Source organism: Athene noctua, chromosome 1, assembly GCF_965140245.1.
Source record: "Athene noctua chromosome 1, bAthNoc1.hap1.1, whole genome shotgun sequence".
NCBI classification, from domain to species: domain Eukaryota; kingdom Metazoa; phylum Chordata; class Aves; order Strigiformes; family Strigidae; genus Athene; species Athene noctua.
Window position 1 is genome coordinate 159746893 of NC_134037.1, and position 24688 is coordinate 159771580.

The 24688-nt window shown below is 43.0% G+C and overlaps 1 protein-coding gene across 1 annotated transcript in view; it reads right to left on the minus strand.

The window, feature by feature from the left end:
* Window positions 1–9651: 9651 nt before the first annotated feature.
* The window catches only part of CYYR1 (cysteine and tyrosine rich 1), a 59560-nt gene continuing 44523 nt past the window's right edge, over window positions 9652–24688 (minus strand). The window contains exons 3-4 of the mRNA XM_074928832.1: window positions 15354–15511; window positions 9652–12304 (exon numbers count right to left, since the gene is read on the minus strand). Coding sequence (XP_074784933.1) covers window positions 12171–12304; window positions 15354–15511 — 292 coding nt within the window. The 3' untranslated portion in view covers window positions 9652–12170. The remainder of the gene's footprint in view (window positions 12305–15353; window positions 15512–24688) is intronic.

A 24688-nucleotide genomic window follows, 5' to 3' on the forward strand; every position in this document is an offset into this window, starting at 1 on the left:
AGAGTGCGATGTAGTCAGACGAGGCATCCTCATGCCAACAGAAACCCTAATTATATGTTGGGAAGTGGAGAAAACAGGAAAAAAAATCCCAGTTACTAAAATAAAATAGGAATGTTTCAGCACAAGTTGAAGTATGGAGTCAGAAAGAAGATATTTGATGGCATGGAGAACTGAATGCTGGGTGATGGGTAGCCCCCAAATCACAGACCAGTGGTCCCTGCTTTGCTGGTGAGGAGAGCTCTTTGCCAGAGCAAATGTGTTGGCTGTCATTTCTTCCAGAGATTGCCATGATTTAGGCTTGGGCACCCATGAGCAGACTGCCCGGTAACAGCAAATGAGCACAAGTTTTACTGTATAATATTTCCAACAGTAAGGGGATTTTTTGGTACTTGTGCTTGCTTTGATGTGACACAATGAAGGACCATACGTGTGTACGATCCAGTCATCTTGTGTGGGGATTTCACCTGCCAGTGCATTCACCATCCTCTCTCAGAAAGAGAAACAAATGCCTCAAAGACACTCACCCTACCGAGAGGAAGAATTACCCTTACACCAGAAGAGTTGGAGCCAAGGGACTTTTACTCATGTAGCTTTTCAGAGGAAAGGGAGAGGGAACTGATGTGTGAAAATCAACTACCGACATAAAAAGATAATTTGCCAAACTACCTGCTGTCTTCAGTCTCATTAAACTCACATTTCCGGCCATGTTTCCTGAAGAAGCTGGCATATCCCAGCTGGACAGGAGATGCGAGCCGCCAGGGATGGAGGGCAGTCTAAGAAGAGGGGCTGGTGGGGACACTCAGCCTGCCCCATGGCTGCGCGACGGCACTGAAGACCAGCTCCACTATCTCCTCCTGCCACAATACATGGGTTCCCCACCAAACGCAGATACCAATGGCACCGTCACAGAGCGTGAGGCACTGTGGTGCTGTGCCTTGTTGCAACAGGGCAGCCATCAGGATCCATCCCGTTTTCTGCATAAAAATTGAACTTAACAGCTTCGGTTCAGGTTTAAATGGGAAGGGAGCTCTTCCTTTCTTCAGCTCAGCTGAGATTTTTAAAAGACTGTATCTTCGCTATGTGAAAGATGGGTATTTGCCTATTTTTTGAAGCTGTGAGCTAGCTAATGATCTTACTGAATAATTGAGAGGGGGGGGAAGTGACTCCTGTTGTTTGTAGAGTGTGGTTGAGGAAAGTTGCTGTCAATATTAAAACACACAACCCTGACTTTTATTTCCACTTGATTTTGCAATAGGATAACTAGGACTGCTTATTAGCTTATCCTGTGGTAAAACATCTTCTCTTTCTTCCTTCTTTTCAGCAACCTTTATTTAAGTCTGGAGATTTCCTGGACAGCAATATGATTGCACGCAAAATAAATCTGATTTTTCTGGAAAGCTCTGCAAATACGCAGTAAATCTTTTTCAAAGATAAAATTAATTTACCACAAGGAGCAAGCAATCAGCAGCATTTTTGCTGAAGACCTCTCTGCCCCTTCCCAGACCCACAAGGCCTGTGGGGTGTGTAGGCAGCCATGTGGCTGGCGGCAGCCTTCCTGCCTGTGACTCTTGCGTGGTAGCCTCAATGGGTCTGCTGTGTATTCCCAGCAAAGCCCCGGCAAGTCCTCAAAATCTGCCAAGAAAAACCCTCTGGGTGAATAAGGAAGACACAGAAAAAACGATGAGAACTTGGAGGCGAGGTCATCTTGACTCAAGCAGGCTACAAACCCAGAGCAGGTGGAAAGCTTTCCTGTATTACACTGATTTAATTGGTTTTGTCTCCAGGTCTTGAAAGTTTATTCAGCATTCAATGACGGAAAACAAAGTGGGCGAATAACACTCCCCAAAATCACAGGCCATCCGCTCATCAATCTGGTAAACAAACCAAATTAAACTGTCCTATCCAACTGGTATTCACCCTTCATTTATCAAAAGACAACCTTCTTGTAGGCTCTCTGTTGTATAACCTACAACATCAGGTACAAAGTTTAAAAAAGGGATGGCTCCAACCCACTTAGATGGTTTTAAACTCCTTCTGGTCTTGATACCCCAACAGTGTGTACAAGGGTAATGATGCTTTCTTCCACGATGGGGCTTAGGGCAGGTTTGGTGGCCTGCAGTCATCACAAGAACTGATGTCAGTGGCATGGTCTCAGCAAAAGGTTTAGATAGTTAAATCTCTGTACCACACTCCAGCCCAGGAAAAATTAAATTTCAAGATCAATGACAGAGTCAATGGTGAGCCTTAGCCAAGATCAGAAATACCACACAGGTAAACAGATAACATGCTAATTGCCAGTGAAGCCCAATACACCATAGGAGCTTCATCTTCCGTGTGAATGGATGCCCAGACCAAAAGGTTTCTTTAAAAGGCATTATCTCTCCTACCATACTCTATTCTCATGCTGCCTTTGGTGGGATAGCAAATCTCACTCAACTCAATACACCCAACTCAAATTTACCAGTCACAACATGAGTAACAGCAACAGCAAAGACGCGGGGGCAAGGGCAAGGGGCTTACAGCAGGTGTCTTGGAGTGCAGTGCAGTCTCTCCAGAGCCTCTGTGTATCTCCCCAGTGTGGGTCCAACTGTTGTGTTCTCTCTGCTGCCCTGCCAGGTGTACAATGTGTGAAAACCACACTTCCACACTGACACGCAGACCTAACCTGAAGTCTTGTTGGCACATTTCAATGAACGATGCTAGCAAGTCACTTTAACTGTCGACCTTGTATTCAATATTTCTGTTGGCAAAACTGAATATTTTGTCATGACCGATTACATTTCTAAGTTCAAGTCTTCACTCAGACCCTAACAGATGCTGAGTAATTTTATTCCTGAATTGCATAGACTAGCAAATCATACCTAACTGAAACCATTAAAAAATCCCCACTATTTTGTGATTGTGTTGTCTCTAATAGAGACTGTGAAAAGGTATTATGTTCAGTATCAATTATTTATATTTCCAACAAGTAATTGACACATTCTCGAGTTACAACTTCCATCCACACTGGCTATAAAATACTATTTTCACTATGATTGGAATGGCTGTTACTGGCTGTCAATTAAAATATATATCATTTACCAGGCAATAGAAGCTGACAACACCAGGAAGAAATAACACTTGACAGCCACTTGGGAAATACATAGGCAAGAAAAGTCTGAAAATGGCTGAAGATCTTTATCCACAGCTTCTTACTTTTAAACACTGACCTCTAAGATATGAAGAACAGATTTATCTGCACTTGAAAATTTCACTTACCTCCTGTTGTCCTGTTTCCTTTTCATAACAAGGCTAAATGAAAAATTTCTAAATTACAGATTGCATTATGCATATTTTAAAGAAACAGCTCCAAAGTCACTTCCACTGCCCAGCATGAGAAATTCCCCTTAGCAGAAATCCTTGGCTGTCATTTTCCAGCCCTTGTACCCAGGGTGGACTGGAGCTAATTATCTAAAGTGAGGAAGTCTTCAGGTGAAGCCCAGGAAGATTTATCACTTTGTTTGTTTAGCCCTTAGATCCGCTGGAATTGGCCTTTCATAGCAATATATCATTCATACAGGAAGAAGATTTTTTTTCAGAAGATGGGAAGTCAAACAAAATATTCTCAACTCTGAGGCAGGCACTCAGATATGAACAGCTTACACAAAGTGACTATACTGTCTCAAAAATTCTGGTCTAGAGATCGCAGAGTTGGCCAGATAATTGCTTAACAGTTCCCAAGGCTGGATGCAGATGCTCAGAGCTGTGTCCATTCCCTCTGTCTGCACTGTCACCAGGCTCTGCAGGAGGGCAAGGGTAGGCAGAGCTACTGCCAGAGGTCAGCTTCTACTCTGCTTTCTTGTTCCTGAGGCACGGAAGAAGCGAATGGCAGAGACTTAATTGCCCTTTTCAATTGCAAAGGCTGAAAATACCAGCTCATCGATTGATATAAAATGAGTAAGTGTATTTCTGGATGTAGATCCCACTTTGCTAAATCCAACTTCATCATGCAGGAGTCTTATGTGAGTATCGTGGTGAACAGGGCACCAGGAAACCTGACACTCTGCTCTGCCTAGACCAGAATTATTCTTCTGTCGCAGACAGAACCAATCACTGTTGTTGTATTTAATTTATGAAAACTCTCAGGTACCTAAACTGTCATGACTAGAATAAGTCTACTATCCATGGATGGAGAAGTGCTTTAAAACTTCAGTGAATCTTGAGCTCCAACTAGTGGGATGCTCTGTTTTCCCTCACTTCCCATAAGCCGAGATTGAAGATCTGAACTGCTCCCTTTTGTTATCCTTATTTATGTCAGAAGGATCACTGTACAAGCTTACCACTGAGAAGATCAGGCTTTAAAAGGAACTTCTGTGCAGTCAGCAGCTAGACAAAGAACATATGTTGGGCTCTTGATCTTTTTAAAAATTAATATGACAGGTGTGGAAGGGATAGAAGGTACATCAGGATGCTACTCTTCTGGCTTTGAAGAGAACCATCAATAAACCTACATGTTTATGTTGTGGCTTTTCCCAGGCTTCTTGATTATCAGGTCAATCTTACCTTTCCACAGAACTCAAATCCTTAAGATATAGAACATCCCCTCTCTACACCACATCACTGGTCACAGCTTGTCCTCAATTTCACTCACAGAAGCTGACCAGAAATTATCATCAGCAATAAACACAGACACACAACCAAAGGAAATGTGGATTTTAGTGATAGATTTTCCAATGAATGCAAGTATTGGCTCTTGCCGAGCTGACTTATTGCCATGTCCCCCATTGATTTTGCCACCCTGCAGCACCAGGAAGCAGCCGCTGGTACAGTGGGGTGTGAGGCCTCATGGCTGGGTAGAAGGAGCCCTCATTAGTGAATTGCCCTAGTCTGATCGTAGTGAGAGCTCATGGAAATGTCACATCTGAGTGACTCTATCAGTTGCTCAGATGTGTCAGGGACCATTTATACCTCACTATAGTATCTTCCAGATTATGAAGAGGGACATAGCTGTGGCAGACCTCTCAAACACAGGCTCACAGTTTGTCGCTAAGGAGCCCCAATCTATCACCTAGCTGGGATGGTCTGTCTCCAAGTTTATCACTATGTGCACACATTCCCAATCCTGTATCAGATGCCTGATCCCACACCTTTCACCTCAAAGAAAGAGCACCACCACATGAGGAACATCAAGGCAGCATGTATGCATTTATTTTCTTTTCTGCATCTCAAGAATTTGCTGATGAAGTCTCAGCTGAGGCACAGTAGTGGAGACTGTGCTACCACAGCACTTCTTCGATGAATGCCCACAAGAACTCTGCCTTGTTTTATAAACACAGAAATAACGATGATGATGATAATTGACACATGCAGCCTCAGATGATTTCATAAATTCTTGTTATGTGAGGCAGCAGGTACAGAAGCGATCTTGTCTCTTAGCTGTCAATAAACTGCAGCTACCCTGGTATCCCTTTTTGCCTTGGCAAGTAACTAACTACCCCAAGCCCATTCCCATAACAAAGCGGCTCACTGCTATGATATTCAGCCTCTAACAAGGGCCAGTTGCCAGTATACAGATTTATTCCACATGTATGTTCCACATATCCCACCATGCAATCTATATAATCTGTAGTTGTTGAGTTATTGTTCAGGTTTCAGGGCATAATGGAAGAATTTTGAGTCCCACTACATGGGTTAACTGGATTCTCAGCCACAAACTAACATTTTGTTTAATTAAGCACAGTCTTGTCACCAACAAGTTACTATCTGTATAAGACCAAGGGACACATCTAAAAATTAAGCCAGAAAGTGTATCATACTTCAACTAAAAGGGTAAAAACAATTTCCCAGTTCAGCAATTGTTCATAAAGGTCCAGATGCAAAGCAGGGGGCTATAGGTACCGAAATCACAAAGCAGCCCCAGGGAATATTTGGGTTTTACAGCTGCACAGATGCTCGTAACACACCCTGCTCTCCTGTTAAAGATGTTCTATGGCAAAGGAGAGAAGAAACATTCAGAAAAGAGGAGGCATACTATCAACTTGATAGCTGTCAATACACAGAGAGCAAGACAACCCTCAGAGCTGAGCTAAACCAGAAAGCAGATGTGGGCATGACTTCTTTTTCCATTTCCCTTTCCTCTTTCTAAACATACTGATCACATTTGGATTTCTGGAAACGGAGACAGTGGTGTTTCATCACAAGCAAAGCTTGGGCTGAGGGTGATCTCAGGATAGCTGCCAAACAGCTGGCCTTCCTCCCCTGCAGAGAAGGCGATGTTTAAAACCACTGTAGGGATGACTCTGAAGAGCCCAACCTCCCCAGGCAGCTCCTAGCCACGGTGATACGGGGGGCAGGGCAAGGGGTCTGCTTGGAAATGTTTCCCTCTGATCAGCGCTCTTTGGAAAAGCTCTTTGGCAAGCAGCAGTAAAATAAGGACACAGCCCTGAGGGATCATGAGGGAGCATATACAGTAAGAGCAATGAGATGAGTCACCGGTAAATATGCTAGAATATGAAAAAGACAAGGCAATTTTGATAAACTGGCAAAAGGTGGTACTGGTCTCCAGATTAGTTCCTGTAATGGAGGACTTCCCATCAATACAACATGGGATCTATTGAGAGAAATATGGAGATTGCTTACTGGCCATGAAAAAATGGTTTTGCTTGTGTTCCTGAAAATGAACATATCCTAAATGTGTTGCAATGGGCTAAGAAGGCCAGCTTGGCATTAAAGCAGAAAATGAGGACTGCCTTGAAGTCTCCCCCCCAGCAGGTTTCCTGCAAGTGAGCAGAGGGGTCAGGTGAAGTCTCAGGCCTGGGGAAAACCAGCATTACACAGTTCCCACTTCAGCCCCTCTCCTGCAGGCTTCAGCTGCTTAAAATCAGCTGCCTTTGTGGGCAGCAGGCCAGCTCATTTCCATGAAGGAACCAGCTCCATATGCTAGGCTGACAAAAAAAATCTACTTTCTTCAGAAACACCTAAGTCTCTGGCTTTCCCTTTGTTTCTCTTGGTTTTAGTCCATTCTTAGTCATCACTGTGATAGCAATGGCATCCAAAGCCTGCCCTTTTTTCCTCTCCACGAAGGATGTAAAATACTAACAGTGCATAGCAAAACAAAAATAATGAACATTTTCCATTTCCAGTGCTGTGTAAATATTGACCATCTAATCTTCACAGCAAACTGGACAGACAAATGTTTCTGCTCTAGTTATTGCCTCCAGCACCTTGAGTTACATGATCCCTGAGTCGGAGCCCCCTGGATCCTTCTCTGGGCTGTTTTCCTGACTGCGCGGCATCTCTTCAGCATGCTCTGTGCTCATTGCTTTTGCTCTTCCCATAGCGACAGTCACCAGCAACAGCACCAGAAAAGTCTTGATTCTCTTTCCCTTTTGTAAAGTGTGGGACCACTACTTCTCTTTTCTTTAGTCCTCTGCTTGTTTATCTCTTCTGGCGGCACACCAAAATCAAGACAGAACAGGAGGGATGTTTTTACTGGGGGTGCACTACAATCCCGACTTGGACCTGGGCTCTGCTTTTTGGACCTCAGACATGGCTGCAATATAAAAACCACCACTAGACTGGGTGTACCCATTAGAAAGTAATAATAGGGACCACTTGATAAAAGGTCCTGGTCATTATTTTCTCATGGTGTTTTGTCCAAGCACTGACTTTTTAGTGAAACTGAAGAAATATATTCAATTTCCCTTAATTCTTTTGTGCAATTTCTGCCTTGGTGTTCCATACTATTATTTTGTGCTGTTAAATACCTGTTGTGTTTTATTACAAAGTAACTAAAATAATTATTTTTCTAGTTACTAAAGCATCTGGAGAGCTTCCAGGATGAAAGTGAATACAGAAATGCTAAACATTTACTATTCTAATAGATAGCCATCAGTGCTTTATGAACTATTCTGTTACATCCAAAAAATATCATTGTGATTTTACAAAGGGTCTTGAGAACATTTGCTTTAAATTGAAAGACTCTATTTCTACTATACCATGAACACTGTTAGTATCAATCCAGCTGCTCTATGGAGCAATCCAATCTTTTCATTGTGGCACTACTGAAAATCTGGTCCATGCACTGGCAAAAGTGCATCTTTCAAAGTTACCAACATTAAAGAAGCAAATCGTTACATTTTTCATTAATTAAAAAAGGCTTATAATAGCATTAACGATCCTTTCATCAGAGTGAGTCATTTAGGTAATGGCAGCCTAGCACATTAACTTCCTTTGGCTTTGCCTTGGCCTTTTAACTCCTCCAACTGATTATTACCTAATTTGTAAAGTCTCCCAAATGGGTCATTAGCTCTTAAATAGATTTCTCCTGCTGTTTGGTATATACCCTAGAAACAGTGGGCTGTCAGAGAGATAACTGGTTTCGAAGTAGCTCTTTCTGGGGAGAAAAAAAAAAAAGTTAAGGAAATGCCAGATTAAATTAAGTTTGTGAAATGAATCATGGCTTGAAATATCCCCGATACATGATTAACTAAGACATCACACAGAATTATTTTTTTTCCACAAAAGAGGACTGGCATCAGAGCGTATGCAAGCATATGTGTCCTTGTAAGCACCTGAAACTCCTGCTGCTTCCAATCCGTAACAGCAATTGTGCAACCAGTCATCTAATGTGCTAAACTAGGAAACCAAGGAAAAAGGCTCATGGGACCAGGTCCTGTACTCCTGACGTGGTGACCTTCGCTCTCTGTCTCCCCAATTGACTCTAGAAATCATGAACCAAAGGCAGAGATACCTAAGAGCACAAGAAAATCAGTAGCATTTGGTCCAAGTATATGAACCGCTCAGGGCAACGCTACATTCACCGACCAAATTAGTGATAATGTTCACTGGCAAGTGAGAAAAACAAAAGATCGTTTAGCCTTTCTCAGCCATAGATTGCTTTTTCCTATTTTGTTTCTTTACAAAATAACGTACAGAGTGAGACTGAAATAAGTCAGTGTGACTAAGTAAAAACTCTTTGTACTAACCCACTCATCTGCAAGCTATCCTTGTGAAACAGAATAAATGACTACTGGCCGGCAATATCTGCACTGCAGGAACTCTGAATATGGAGGTGTTGAACAAATTACATGTTTCCACACAAACAAACTAATACTTAAGATAAAACAACAGTTCAACTTTTTCAACTAAACAAATATAACTTTATAATTAGCAAATGCTTCCATTTGTTTATGCAGCAACTTCTTTGTTCTATTCTTCCACTCTTATAAATCTCTCAGACTCCCTGCTCTCTGGCTGTTTTAGTATTTTTAATGCAATCATCACCTCTTTTTGAAAACAGGCTACTCTGTACTAGTTTTCTGTGGTTTGCTAAAAGGGCAACAGCTTTATGTTTTATGCCCTTAGTAAGGACAAGAGATGTGGTGTCCTTTGAGAATAAAATCATTGTCTGGTATGGCCCAATATATGTGGATCTGCAGAACATTAATTAATACACTAAAATCACAATCCTCACTAGTGTTTTCAAAGCAAACAAATAGCTATCACTATGAAATTCTCAGTTTCCCATTTCCATAATTTTCCCCTGGAATAAGTCATGTATACGTTGCAGGTACTTTGGTTACTATGACCTTCATGCAGTATCAAGGCAACATGCAATCACAAAGCTGAAAAGCAGAGTACTCTGTGATCAAAGACTTTTCGTTATTTTCCAGAAATGCCTTTTTATTTCAGAAATATGCTTTATAACTTGTTCTGACAAATGTCACAGCTGGAGAAATTCTTCCTCTAAGGAAAGATTTATGATCTACAGGATAGTTTTCTTTCTCTGTATTTTTCAGGAGACTGGATTCATCAAATACAAACTGCTCTTTGATTTGTGTGTCTGCATGTTCAGCACAAAGAAATGAAATACAAGGACAGGAAAAATGACAATACTCTTCATCTACAGGTAACTTTTTGGCACACAAATATCATCTGGTGTGATCAGCTGGAAAGTGCTGAGGTATTAGCACAGAATGATGTGGTAGGAACAGGACTTCCCGCAGAGAAAACTATGCTTATTCTGTTCTTCATGCTGGCCACCATGTTGGCAGGCACATCAATACCCCAGCAGATGGTTTTGAGCAGGGACTCACAAAGCACCACGTGCAGAAGGTTGCCCTTCATGGGAGGATTTCAGCTGAGGAACATCCACCTCTTGAGAGGTCAGGGTACCAGTTGAAATGTCACAGGGCACAGCCCAGAGCAGAAGTAATTGTAACGATAAGCTAGTTCAAGACTTGTCACCTCTGAGCAGCAAAACAGAAATGAGAACGTAATTCTCCTTCCTTAGAGAAGACTACAAGGAACCAGCAGCAACCAAAACCCGTGACACAGCTCAGTTTTCCTCTGAGTGGGTTACAAATGCCCAGGCAGCTAATGGGCCTCTGACTCAAGGCTCAGTTTGGCCAAGGGCCACAACACAGATCTTCTGCACTTACACTGGTGAGGACTGAGGTCATCCGTGCTTTCAAGTGGGGTTTCAAAAGAAATTTAGCCAGCCTGGAAAGGACAAATACAACTACGAAATCTGAGCAAGAACAGTCAATAAGGTCTTGTTTACAAGAAAGCCTCTGAATAACTTTTGTGCTCGAAGTAAAAAGGTTGCTTGAGTTCTTCCCTCAATCAGGACTGAATGCCGAAAGTATCAGACTTAGGGGGTGGTTAAGAGTTTGTCAGTTGACTTCACTGGGATATGGTATCACCTTTTGTAAACTGTTTTTTTAATACATTATTACATTGATACACCTGAAAAGAAGATGAGAGCTACACCAGAAAACGTTTAAATGTGTTCTAATCTCCGGGAATCAGCGGAAATGTGCAGCCTCTTCCTCTGAAATGGACCCAATGCCACAGCTGTCCTGAACTCCAGGTGCTGTATTTTTGTCACCTTCCACTATTTTGACTGTAGCATTCTCAAACAGCCCAGCCACCCAACTTAAACTAAGAGCATTCAGCACTTTTAAAAGTTCAGCACTGAGAAAAACATTAGTCTTACCACTGAAGGATGATGCTTTAGGTAATGGGATACTCTGTTCTGAAGTCAAATAGCTGCTGCTGAATTACAGTTAGCCGCATAAGTGTATGTAACATTTTAAATCATAAAGGTCTGTACTTTATAGAGTAGAGATTAAGCAATTTTAAACAATATGTGTGACAAATGCAGTAAGTATTACTTGGTGACTTACAGTTTTAAAATGTCCAAGACAACATTCAAAAGTAATCTGATGCTCACAGTCTCTACACTCTTCTCTTTGGTTAGGCTGAATATCATTATTACTGGTAAAGAATATTATTCTTATTTTAAAAAATAGTCTTTACGCAATTCAATTAAAGACAAATCTATGATGTTTTAATATTTGGTTTGTATTTCCTCTCCCACTTGTGAGTTTTCCTGATTCAGTATTTTTTTAAAAAACTCAAAGTATCATTTGCTGATAAAAAAGGCATTGTAGCATATTTCCAATGTATACTATATTTAAGTCCAGATGAAAGTAAATCAGCTATAAATTAGTGTATTCCACATATAAAAATGCTCTTTATGTCTACATTTTAGGTCACAAACTACATTCACAAACTGTTTTAAAAGTAGGCACTTAAAACAACCTGTATTTGGCCAAAAATAATATCCATCATTTTTTGGTTACTGAGTAACTCCAACAGCACTTCTCTCCGCAATATGCTTATCAGACCAACACGCACAGCTGGTATTATTATCAGCCTGAAGTAGAAATGTAAAATAGCTTCGGTCTCCCTTGTCCTTCCTTATTCCCCTTGTTTCAAGAAAAGGTGTAACACATACTTCAAGATAACAGTTGGAGTCTTCCCTCAGAATAAGTCCCAGCAGCTGCCTCTTGTGCTTTGGAAACATTTTGTTGAACCATTTGCACCATTTGCACACACTTGGACAGTGCTGAAGCTTAAGCACTGATGCCACGTGCTACTCATCAGGCACTAAGTTACAGGAACTGTTTCTTTGGTCACATATTGTTTAATCATAGAAACACGATGGTCCAGACTGGACAGTATTTTTCTTCATCTTGGGCCGTGACAACTCTCCCAGGTTATTTCAACACCTGGCTATATGTGTTGATACAGACCCCATCCTATTTGTCCCTGAGCCGGTAATATTTGTCCCAACGGTGCTGGCTGTTTCAACAGGCAGTTAATATCCATGTGAAGCCATGTAATTACTTCCCTGAATATCCAGGGTATGGAGGGGGCGGGGGATACTGTATTGAAGTCTGTGGGGTTGGAGTATAAGGTGGAGGTAGGTCAGCTGGGTACTCCATTTCATATTCGTAACTGTATGGTGGTGGAGCCACTGGAATGGGAGAAAAAAGAAGACATAGTAAAAAATCTTTTTTTCAGATGCAGGCCCCCAAGTATTTTCTAGTTGACAATCAGACTTCCATACAACAGACGTAAATGGAAACGCGCTCGCTTTTTTTTTAGGCCATCATTATACAGTCACTTTATGTCAATGCAAATCCTTGCTTATTGCCCTTTCCTCCACTGCTTAGCTGTGTGCCCACCGACATGTTGTGCTGGTAAGAGTGTTTGAGTGGCCGTACGATAGCAGATGATATCACAGTGATGTGGCAGAGCTAAACTTTTTCAGGGGAGGAAGGATGGGTTTTTATCAGATCCATTCTCTTCCACCCCCTTCAGCAGCAACATGGATTTATGTTGTCTCAAAATGACAGGGTAACCAGGGCTTTCACTGATCTCCACAGACCTCTCAAATACCCTCTGGATCACCAGGAGATGTGTGACACGCCATGCCAAACACGGCAGCATCACACCTCCCAAGACAAATGTCAGCCTTCTTCCCAGGATGTTCCCAGGGCTCAGGTTGAGGAATAGCAAAGCTTTCACCTTGTTCACCCCAAGAACATCTGCTGAGACATCTCAGCAGAGCCCATCATTTGTAAACTGGGTCAGGCATTTAGGAAACAACAAAAATATTCACAAACAGTTGAAAACATTTTATCAATTACTTCTACTAACCTTAGAGAAGAAGGATTAATTCAGTGATCAAAAAGACAGTAAATGCTGCAAAATGATAGCATGGTAGGAACTGAAGGCTCCATATCAAGACCTTATAAGAGTAGTCTCTACAAATTTTAAAGTCCAGAGTCTGTTCATGTCACCATGTCACTGTTAAGGTCTAGTCCGCTCACGTCTCTTTATGTCACCATGGATGCTTTCCTATCCCCTCCCTAGATGTCTCAAGCAGACTGGCAGTGAAACAGCACTTGAATAGAAAGGAAACAGAAACCTAGGATGTTTGTGATGGGAGGAAGAGACTCAAATCCCAGTATGCCATGAAAGGCGCTCCCTGCTCTCTGAGAACCTGGCTGTTGCTGTGGCTGAGGCCAAAGGAAGGGCATCCTCTTGCTTGCAGCCCCTGTCCAAAACAGGTAATGGCAGGGAGGAGGGCTGGTCACAAACCCCACAGCCAAAGTCAGGTCAGTCATTACTCCAGAAGTGTTAATGACAGTGGGAAACACAGAAATCATTTGAGAGCTTCCCCCTCCTCCAAAAACTACTGCTGCTCAGAGTCAGAACTGCTTGAACTAATGTTTGCACCAGGAACGAGGAGCATGCAGAGTCAAACTGCCTGTAGGTGGAGAGACAGGGGTGAGTCATTCCAGGAGCAGACTTGGAGAGGAAAAGGCTACAGCCCCGGAGTCTTCATTTTGCTCTTGTTTTTACAGCTTGCAGCGACTGACTATTAGATTCTGAAGTAGCTCCTCAGCAATTCATGGTTGAGAATATTGCAGTTTTCTTTCATTACTCATCTCTCTATGCAAAACAATGTTGCAATGATAAGGATGATTACAGATGGTTTTAGTTTAACTGGAAAGTAAGAGCATGAGGAAGAAAAAAGACACTGAGAGCAGTGAATGTGTAAAGGAACACATAATAAATATTGCATAGTTTGCCTATAAGTATACATAATGCACCTAGGGTTTGCTGCAACCTTTGCAGAAGGAGGGAATATAAAGGCAGATGATCTCTTAAGAGTGGGATGAAAGGTGTTCATCCATGAAACTCCATTGCCTTTTATTATAGTGCACTCGCAAGTCATCCCAAGGCAATCACTCCTGCATTTGCAATTAACAATGCAACTGAAGGAGAGACATAGCTGCTTCCAGGGTCAGATTTGCTTTTCAACAATATGGCCACTTTCAGGTGGTGTGGAGTCCAAACAAATGAGCCTTGCAGACCATCTGGATCAGTGCAGATCCACCTTTAGTGCTTCTGTACCCCAATCCTAGACTGGCATGAGTTGACGAGTGTGGTGTAGAGAGTGTCTCTGCACAGAGCTATCTCATATATAGCCTTGTGTACCAGTTGCCAATCACTGTGGGCACAACTGCAACTGAAGCAGACCCATGAGGGGTCCCTACTGTCTGCTGGGGTGCCCCAGAACCTGTGCCAGATCTGACTAGGGCTCTGTGCCTCCCCTGGTGCTGCCCTGCACCTAGAAAAGCCATTACACCAAAACAATGTTAACCCACAGAGAAGCCTGCACTGAGCACGTTCAACACTCAGCTAACTTTGACCAAGGCACAATGGGCATCTCTGCACTGTGCTCCAAGTTTTTATCAGTTCAGTCATGGTGCCAGGTGGATGCAGAGAGCTAGCTCAGATCCAGCACCGCATGGCAGCCAGCAGTCCCGCCTGTGACACACAGCAGAGAACAACACCCTGCAAAGACGCCCATGCGCCTTTGCAGAAGTCATCTGGGATTCTGCAGCACCCAGCAGGGCTTGTGAACTCTGGCTGAGTATCAGCCAGCTCAGGCTGCATTAGACTCCACATGGCACCACTTGAAGCCTTTGCTCTACGATCCACAGACTTTATTGTCCAGGTTTTCCCCTCTCTGCGGTATGCTGGGCCCCCATTATATTGGACAATGAGAGCTGACTGCATGTGAACAAGAGCAAACAGAAAAAACAAAACACAAAAGAAGCACAACTGATCTGTCACCAGAGAGCCTCTGGTGACAGGGAAAAGGTCTATCCTGCACAATGCAGCACCGCCCTGAGCGAGGTCTCAACATGCTACTGCAGGCACCGCAAGCCATACAGCTGCGTGAATGTGGCACCTGGCCAGATCTCACTAGCCCACTGAGTAGCTGAATAAATTAGCCCAGGCAGAGGCAGAGTGCTGCACTGATGAACACTGCACACACAGAGCTGCCTTGTGTTTATCAGCAGGGAGTTGTGCTGTTCCCCTCTGGACTAAGAAGAGCCTCCTGCTGTACTCATATCCTCCATTTACTGCGGAGCCGTAACTATCCAAAGATACGCCCCTAACATGAGCACAGGCACTCTTGCAGGGGTGTCATTTCGCTTCCTTACCTGGGTACGTGCTGATAGTGTTGATGTGCGTAGTTCGGATGACCCCTACTCGAGTCCCACGGTTGTTCTTCATGCACATGCAGATACAGATGGCAATCCCAGCAATCACTCCCATTATAAAAACTATACCAAAAACAATTCCAGCTATCGCCGTGCCTCTGTGAGGGGAATGGAAACATGCAGTCAGTCTCAGACAAAAAATGTTTAGAAAACAAAAAATTATTTTCTCAGGAGTGGTGCCCATTTGAGAAGAAAAGTGCATATTGATTACTGAAAATGCTGCAACTTTTGATCCATCAGGGCATCTGAATAGAAGAAATGAAAGATCTCCGAGATGAAAATGAGAAACTCTCTCAAAGTCGCCTTTGTAATTGTGCCAGATCACTCTGCTGATTTACCATATATTAAGTCCTCCCATTCCAGGGCCATCTGAATTTAACAACTTCTAAATATTACCAAGAATTTCTTCCCTTTCTCATCACACAAGACTTTTTTTTTTTTTTCCTAAAGGCATTGGAATTATTTTCTTTTGAAAAGAAAGAGTAAGTTATTCCCAGTAATATATTCCAGAAGCGTCCCGAAATGCCTGCATGCTCTACTTCCACAGGAATGGTTTTGTCATTGTTTTGTCTTAGGTCAAAAAGTCCTTCTGCTGTGCTTCTGAGCCCACAGATTAAGGAGAACCTCCTCTTCTTGAGGATGAGCAGCAATAAGCAAAGTGAATGCCCACTCTTTCACACATCTGCTGCTGCTGCAGCCAGCACAAGTATTTGAGGCTTAAACGATTTCTTTTAAAACGGTCCAAAGGAAAAAAATTTAGCTCAGCCCCTGAAGTAATGAATCAGACTTTCCTTGAAATTATACAGAAAAAGGAAAGGAAGCCTTATTGCACTGACACATGGGAGAAAAAACTCACCAAGAGGCACATAAGAGCTCCCAATAATATTGAGGGCAAAATCAGCCTTTCTGATGAACCCTAGCTCACTGAGGTTTGTTGTCAGGCACAGGCAGTGAAACATATGTTATATGAAAGATGGTATTTATAGCCTATCCTTTCATGAAAAAAACCCAGTGACTTGCAGAAATATTCTTACTCTGTGCATCTCTTCATCTTCCAGCAAAGAATTCAAAGAGCAACCTTGCTGGCAACTTTTTTACTGCACATCTTAATCAATCCAGACTGATAGTTTGTCAATGTGAATAAGCTCTGCTAGGAATTATTACAATGTAGAGAATAAAACAGGCACTGCAATACTACAAAGACAAGTATCAAAAGGAGTCTAAATCACAGTTTAGCCTCTCCATACAAGTGTGGGAACACAGATCAGGCCTGATTTTTAAAATGCTGATAGCCTACTGGCTTCCGAAGAGTCAGCAACAGTCAGGATGAACTCAGTACTTGAAAAATCAGACCTTCTATTTAGGAACCTAAATATGAGTTTAAGAGCTTGTTTTTAGGCCCCAACTATTCAGAAACTTGGCCAAGATCTGCAGTACAATTATGGAACTATATAGCATAAGTAAACACAGATAATTTGCTGTCTTACTAAAATACACTGCCAGAGAGCTAAATTGCTCTCTGCTGTTATGTAGCAATGAATGAAGAGTGTGCAGTGAGAGTAAACCTGTTAATATCTTGCAGAATATACAAAGGCCTAATTTATAAACCCCCTAACTCATGGCAGCAAGCACCTGGCAGTAAAACCAGTAACTCGAAACACTGATGTGATCAAGTGCTTTGGTATTAACCACGATGACTAAGTGAGAAACACCTCCCCACCCCCTCCACATCCTCTATAGTTTGCATCTAACAAAAAGAAAGTCCAATGCTCTTGGAAGATGTGACTAAAAGACCTCCAGTTTTCCTGTCCTGCTCTCTCTGGGAACTTTACCACTACCTTGAGAGAAACTGTTGCATGAGAACACAGCTTGACTCAGAAGACACTTTTAACACAATACTCTCTTAATTCCAGAAAGTTTTCTTATAATATCCCAATTAAAAAATCAGGCATAATGCATGGTACCCCTATTACAAACAACACTGAATCGCTACTGCTTTAGCTACATCCTCTTAGTGGATGAACCGCCGTGCCCTTTGCTGGGAGCACTGCACCACAGAGTTGCGGGGAACTCAGTTATGCTGAAATAATCCCTCTCCCAACTTGATGAAGCAGAACCAGCCACTGCTGACCACTGGCCTCGGGTCCTACACACTGCATTTCTGCTTTGTACACGGTCCACTGCTGCCCAGCTCCCGCATCCCAGGTAGGCTCTGCCTAATTGGCTCAAATCCCAGAAACCACAACAGTTTCTTGCACTCCTAGCCGGCTGCACCCTGAGGAAAAGCCACCCTCCACCCTAAAGGCTGACAGAAGTGGGTAACATACAGCACATGTTACCTTCCCACTACCAAATTAAAAGTTCTATATTAATAAATCCCATTTGAAACACAATTTAAATAGTTCATATCAGCTGTCTCCAAAGGCAAAGGTGTCCCATTTTCTTCCAGAAGTGGTCAGCCAGATGCTGTTCGGTCATCTGCCATGAGTGATGGGTTGCATTCTTCATTAACCAGTGCCTACTGGACACCCCAGCCTCACACCCAAAGCCCACTCTCCCCTTCTGCATGAACAGCAACTGCTCCAAAGCAGTATCACTCCACTAATTTAAATGATGAATCTGTGATACTTTACATAAGAAGTAAAAGTATTCATAAGGAAGGGAAAAAAGATGACAAAAGGTCTGATACCATCTTCAAAAGGAGCTTCCACCTTTCCTGAGATATTAAGGAATACACCTGCCAGCTTGCTTCGGGTGACCCGAGGACCCACTTGCAGTTCTATAGCTTTTCCTAGTGACCCTTTGGTGGTGTTGGCTGACTGGCACTATCTTGACACTGCAAAGAAACAGCAGCAGGGCAAGACATAGCTGTTGAAAGACCCTCTGTATCTGCCTCCATCTGAAATTTGGAAAGGGGTGAAGTCCATCAGCAAAACTTCCAAGTCGGAAAAGGCCTTTCAGTCTAAACACAAATATACTGGAAAGCAAAAACCACTTCTGTCAGGCTAGCAAACCCAGGTCAGTAAGCAAAACACAGAATATCCACTAAAGCATTCTTTTGCTGGTCCGCACTGTAGTTCCTGATGGTATAGCCATGAACCAGAAACAAAAACAGTCACCCAAGAAAATATTCACCAGTTTAGCTTTGCTAAAAAACTACTATGTCCAAGTCTTGCTCATGGTTCTGGAATCAGGACAAAAAGAGGTTTAAATAGCTATATCCACCACTGCTTGTGGATTCAGGTTTTCACACTGCAGTGGTAAATTTAGACCACCTATGGATGGTTACCCAAAGAGAGCCTGAGATATGGAGCAAAAGATGTAGGTCACTTTTTACATCTGGTTACAGCCTGAGTACCAGCAGAAAAGTGATTGCTGGCCTTGGTGGGCTTCAGAACAGACCCAGTGCCATGCACGTGAAACTTCCAGGAATCAAGTGTTTGAGTTGAAAAGGATCTGTTTGAGAGGACTTCAGGAGATGTACTCTCCCAAATATATCTAAAAGAATATATATAATGATGTATTCCTCACTGATGGTGAGTCAAAGTGTAAACCCATCCTGATTCAGACACATGCAGTCCCTGCCACTAACAATGGCCCCCAGTAAAACTAGGAGCACTCTGTCTCTAAACATCAGGCTGCAACTTCTCAACACCAAATACTGGCAGGACGACAAATTGTACAGTAGCTGTTCTGGGCACACAGCACAAAAATAAATGCCTGTTCTTTTTGTGGAAAGCTTATGGTATGACTAGAATGTATGAAGAAAAATAAGCATCTATTTTTTATTAAATGGTTAAGTTTCTCCTTGTGCTTCTAGGGAATTTCTGAACATAAATATTCTATAATAAATAACACTTATTTTATATTTAAAAATGCCTGCTCTGTCTCTCTTTCACTCACTGATACGTTAGACTTCTGTATAGAGACACAGAGGGATACAGTGAGTTTTCATGCTATCACCACTATAAACCTGTTCAAGTGAAAGTGCCTAAGAGAAAAAGGACATTGTAAAGCAAAAGAAGATCTAGAAGTCACACAGCAGAGTCACATAGCAACTAGGAAGTTTGAAATAAAGGGAAAACTTTGAAATGGAACAATTTGAAGGAAAACATGCAAAGTCCTTTACACACTGCCACAGAAAAATAATACACAGAAAAGTAAAGATGGAAAAGGGGATAAGTAATTTTAAAGCTGTAGAAATGTCAGGAGACATTGTCAGGGTAAAAATCAGTTATTCAAAGAGGCAGCTTTCCACCTACTTTTAACAGCACTGTGCTGGAAAGAATACAAAACTCATTCACAACTTAATATTTCTGGCCCAGCAGAACCCTGTGCAGGGGATCAGGCCTACTGCTGGGTGGCACCAAGGCCATAGCAATGCCAGAGCCAGGCAGGGCTCTCACCACGCTTGCAGTTGGTATGGCTGAGGCGCCTGGGGTCAGAAAACCCATCCCTTGGGGAACTGCTAAGTTGGGTGTTTTACACAAGTGGCAAGAGGCATCACCAGTAGTTGCACCAGCCTGCAACAAGCTAGGGTTGAGATGACTGGAGAAAAGGAGAGACACTGAAGAGCAGCTCTGCTCCTTCAGGTCTTAATGAGTGGGAATGGAGTTCATTTAGTGCCCCTTAACCCTCCAGAAGGCTACTACTTTGGGAATTAGGCAAGCAAAGTGGATGTCAAACTTGCTCAAAATGTATGCCCCCTCTGTGGTCATCTTCACTTTGGGGACACTGGATCTTGGAGGCTGAAAAATCTTATGGCTCAGTAGGCTAGTGTTTCCTGAAGGAAAAATGATTACTGAATAGGCATCAATTTTTAAATGCATTGCCAAAGTTTGGGAGCCAGGTATACATGGCCTGCACTGCTGTATGGCAGGGACTTTGCAGTCTGTTGGCCTCTGCTCTTCCTTCTTGGGTGCTGCCCTAATTTCACAGGTGGTATGGTGTGGAGCATTACATTTTGCCAGGGAGGGGGCCTGGTTTATTAGTACAAAACTGCAAAGAGAAAACTTTTCAGTCAGCTCTTCCAGAAAGCTCACACACTGTAATGAAAAATATGTTAATCCCACTGCCAACAAGACAGTCCCTCATGAGTCTGCTCACCCAGGGATCCCCAGCAAAGTGCATGTCCCAAAAACTCCCCGCATCACTGCAGCCGAGGGATGCTGCACACCATGTCCCCCTGGCCTCCTCCTGACTCTGAGGTGTCCTCAGCACAAGGGCACACACAGGTCTGGCATCAGTTATGGATCAGGGCAAACCAGACGAGGCACAGGGGGCCAGATATCTGCCAGCTGGGCCTCACTGCACCAAAGATGTCCAGCATCTCAGTGCTGTTTCAGCGTCTCCCCAAAACCCTCCTGCTAAGGCTTGGGTTGCCCTCTTCCCCTTATGTTTGTACTCATGCCTCCACACCTGCACCTCCTCAGTGTGCCAGGACAGCCCCAGCTGCTGGCACCATTCTCCTCCAAGGATGCTGTGGGGACAGTTTTCATTTGTACGTCCTCCCGCATCCCCACTCAGCAGCACCCCTTTCCTCCTGGGTCCCTTGAGGGGAGCGGATGCTGCCTGGCATCCACTGGCTGTCCCCACACCCCTGACTCTTCAGCTTTAGGTTGTGCGACCCTCACACCCCTGCCCTTTTTGCATTTGTTGTCCTTCACGAGCAGATGGTTCCTCTGGATTCCTGTTCTCCTTCAGTCCTTCCCCTCCCTGGAACACCTTTAAAGGCTTTCTTAAACTGGAGAAGACACTAGGGGCAAGTAGCCAAAAAGATACCTTGGGGAGAGCATAAGAAAAGGGAGAAAACTTTCTCTCCTGTCTTTCAACGATTTGCAGCTCAGCAACTTTCTGACCCAGACAGGTTGGTTTGTTTTTTAACTGTATCACTCAGTGGATTTCTCCTCTGCAAACCTGCCCAGCCTCATCTTGAGCTTCTGTAAATTTTAGCATTCACAGTCTCATGTGGAAATTAGCTCCCCAGTTTAATTATGTATCTGAAGAACTGTCTCCTCTGGTCTATTTGGAACTGAATGCCCAGTAATTTCACCCATGGCTCCTAGCTCTCAGCTTGTCAGCTGCCAGCCACCCTTCCTGCACTGCCCATGATTTTACAGACCGTTAGCATCACGCCGGGCAGCCAACTCTTCCCCACCCTGCAGGAGCCCCGTCCTACTTGGCTGTTCAGCATACAGGGACCACTTATGTCTCTTGATCACCCCGGTCACCCCTCCTTGCACTTTTTCTCATTCTCTTCTGTTGTTTTCTGAGAGCTGCAGCAGAAGTCTGTACAACACAGAGGCACAATAATATCAGCTGGTTCCTTCTCTATTTTCTTCTTAAATGATCCATGGTACTAGATCTGTTTTTTTCTTGACTGTCAAATAGTCGGGAACTAAGGTTTCATGGCACTATTTACCATAACACCAAGTCTCATTTCTGAGAGGTAATGTCAGCCCAGAGCCCATTCATTCATGTGGGAGTTTCAGCTGTTTTTCCCTGTATGCATCATGTAGTGTTTGTAGGCCCTGGATTCCCTGCCATGGTGCCTGGGCTTGTGTCCTCTACCGGAGGACACAGGCTAAAGCTAGCACGGGTAAACTTAAACCACCAGTTTTTCCAAAGCCCAGCTGACTCTGTAATACTGTATCAATTTAGAAACTATCATTGCAAAAGCAACAGAGCTCCACACCAGAAATGCATTTATACTGGCATAAAGGTCTTTTCATCCTGTAATAGCTCATGTTAGCAATTTTTCAGCAATTTGACTGAGTATGGCAAGAAGTTGTTAGAAGCATGTGAAGATCAGTATTCCCACTCTGCCTTTGCTGTATTTCATTACCATATTAGTGCAAGAAAGACGTGCCATTCTCAATCTTCACTTTGCTCAGCTGATCTCTTCCATCTCATCATCTTTCCTAATTTCCAGTACTTTTTTAGTTCTCCAATTAATTTATTGCTAACTCTCTGTATCTACGATTTGCTGGCACTGCATCTCCAGAATAATATTCATAATAATGCATGCAAAACATTTTAGAATACTACTGATAATACTAATAAATACCCTTTATTTTTTTCCCCTTTCAAGCATTCAAAAAGAAGCTGATAGGGGATTTTAAAAAACTCATTCTCTGAGATAAAATAAAAAAAAAAGAAATCAATGATCTTCTGATCCAGACACTGATGTTTTGAAAAAAGTACTCTCTGGACTCTTAATCAGAATTGATGTTACTTGAAGGGAGGAGGTGTTGGGCTATTTATTTAACTTGGTTGGCAAACCCTGGTTTACTCAAACCGGCAGCAAAAGTGCAGCGGGGTTGTGCGCTGCTTTCTCCCCCCTCTGCTGGAGCAGGCAGACCTCTTCTGTGGGGTTTGCCCTTTTATCTTCTTTAAGACAAAACCACGTAGTGAGTGATCCTCTACAAGACTGGCTTTGCTGTCCAGGGCATTTTGGCTTTATGGACAGGGTACCTTGAGAACCCCACGGCAAAGCTGATGGAAGAACAACTGAATCAGCCAGCGTACCCCATGGCTGACCCAGCAGGCTTCTCACCACAGAGTTTTACAGCCCTGGAACAGACACCAGCGTAGTACAGACTGAAAAGCCATCCAACTTGGGAATCAATTAAATACTCAGCTAGCTGCTGCATCCTCTTTTAAATTAAATTATTAGTTTATAGAGTAGCAAGTAAAATGGAACAGGTTTGCCTTTGAGGCTTTACTTTGCAAGTTGTACCTAAAACAAAATTCTGACTAGTACTTCCTTTAAATACACGTTTTACCACAGGGAGGAAGGAGATGATTGTCTGCTTCCGTAAACAAATCCCGCCTGCTTGTTAAATCTGGGTACATACTGTACTTGGACACTACTTCCCTTCTTCTGCTCCTACTCTGTTGCATTTAAGGTGTGTTGTTAATGATTGATGCTTTCCAAATAGTTTCCTCTGTGCCATTCCCTCTCTACCTTGTTATATTTTCAAGGTTATTAACTCAAGCACCAAAATATCCTGAGTAGCAGCTGCACAATGAAAAGGTAGTGGTTAATCATTCCAAATCCTGACCTCCCTCCTCACAGATCCTTGAGGACAGGTAATCACTTTGAGAGTGCTCATATCGTTAAGCTACATAATCTTGCAAAGGGTTAAAGGATAGTACATTCTGTCTTTTAGTATTGCCAGTGCCTGAGCAATAGGGTACCTTCTGCAGCTTGTTAAAAGGCTGCTGAGCCACTGAACTGTAACTGTGGCACACTTGCAAAACCAGAGAAAAAAACATATAAACTGCAAATGAAAAGGATATGTAATTACAGTTTGTTCTGGTTTGGGCTAACGTCGAACAGACTTTTCATACAATTTGCTTTTTGAGAAATATGTAGACATTTTATGCTTATTTTCTTTATGTGCTTTTCTCCTCACCACACCGCCAGAGGTACTGCTTGGCCAGTAGTGCTGTAAAGTGTTTCAAATAAGAGATCCTGGAAAGGCCATCATAACTGCTACAGTAAAAGGAGAGTAGAGAAAGTGAGCTGTCCCTCTAGCTGGGTCCCAAACTGCTTTGCCTGCCTGTGTACAACAGGCCTGAGAGCCTCCTGCTGCCCTAGACAGAGGGGGCGGAGGGAGGGATCCTTCCTGCTTAAGACTCAGTGCAGGGCTGGCCCAGAAATAGTTTTATGGACAGAGGGAATGATGCATGAAATGTAGCTGGGAGGTGCACGCCACAGTATAGCAAGCACAACACTTAATATACAGTGGTGTTATTAACTGATCATGGCTAAGCAAATACACTTTGAACAGTCCCAGCCTGTCCAGCATTTTCATCAGACTAATACGTGTGTGCATACATGCAAATACTGGTTTTGAAACACTGTCTGGCAGTTCAAAAATTCCAGAACGTTGCTAGAATGTAATGACACCCCCCCCACACCCCCCCCACCCCCCGCGCATATTTAAATTAAAGAAAGATTTTTAAAAGTCAGAAATACAGAAGTAATTGGTGAAGGAGAGAAGCGCTTTTTTTTGACCTTTTATGTGGAAGAATTCTGATTAAGATATAAGGTTTCCAGTTACCACTTTTCACCCTTGTGCTCTCCTGCTGCTTCTCTGTCCTTGTTTTGCAGCAGATTTTCTTGCCCCACCTTTCCCTCTCAGACATCCTGTGCTGTTCCCTGCAGTCATGACCTTCCCTCACTCTGTAATGTGCTTCACATGCTTCCTTGGAAAGGAAACAGAAGCCATAATGCAATTTCCACTTTCCAAAATGTTCCTCATTATGCT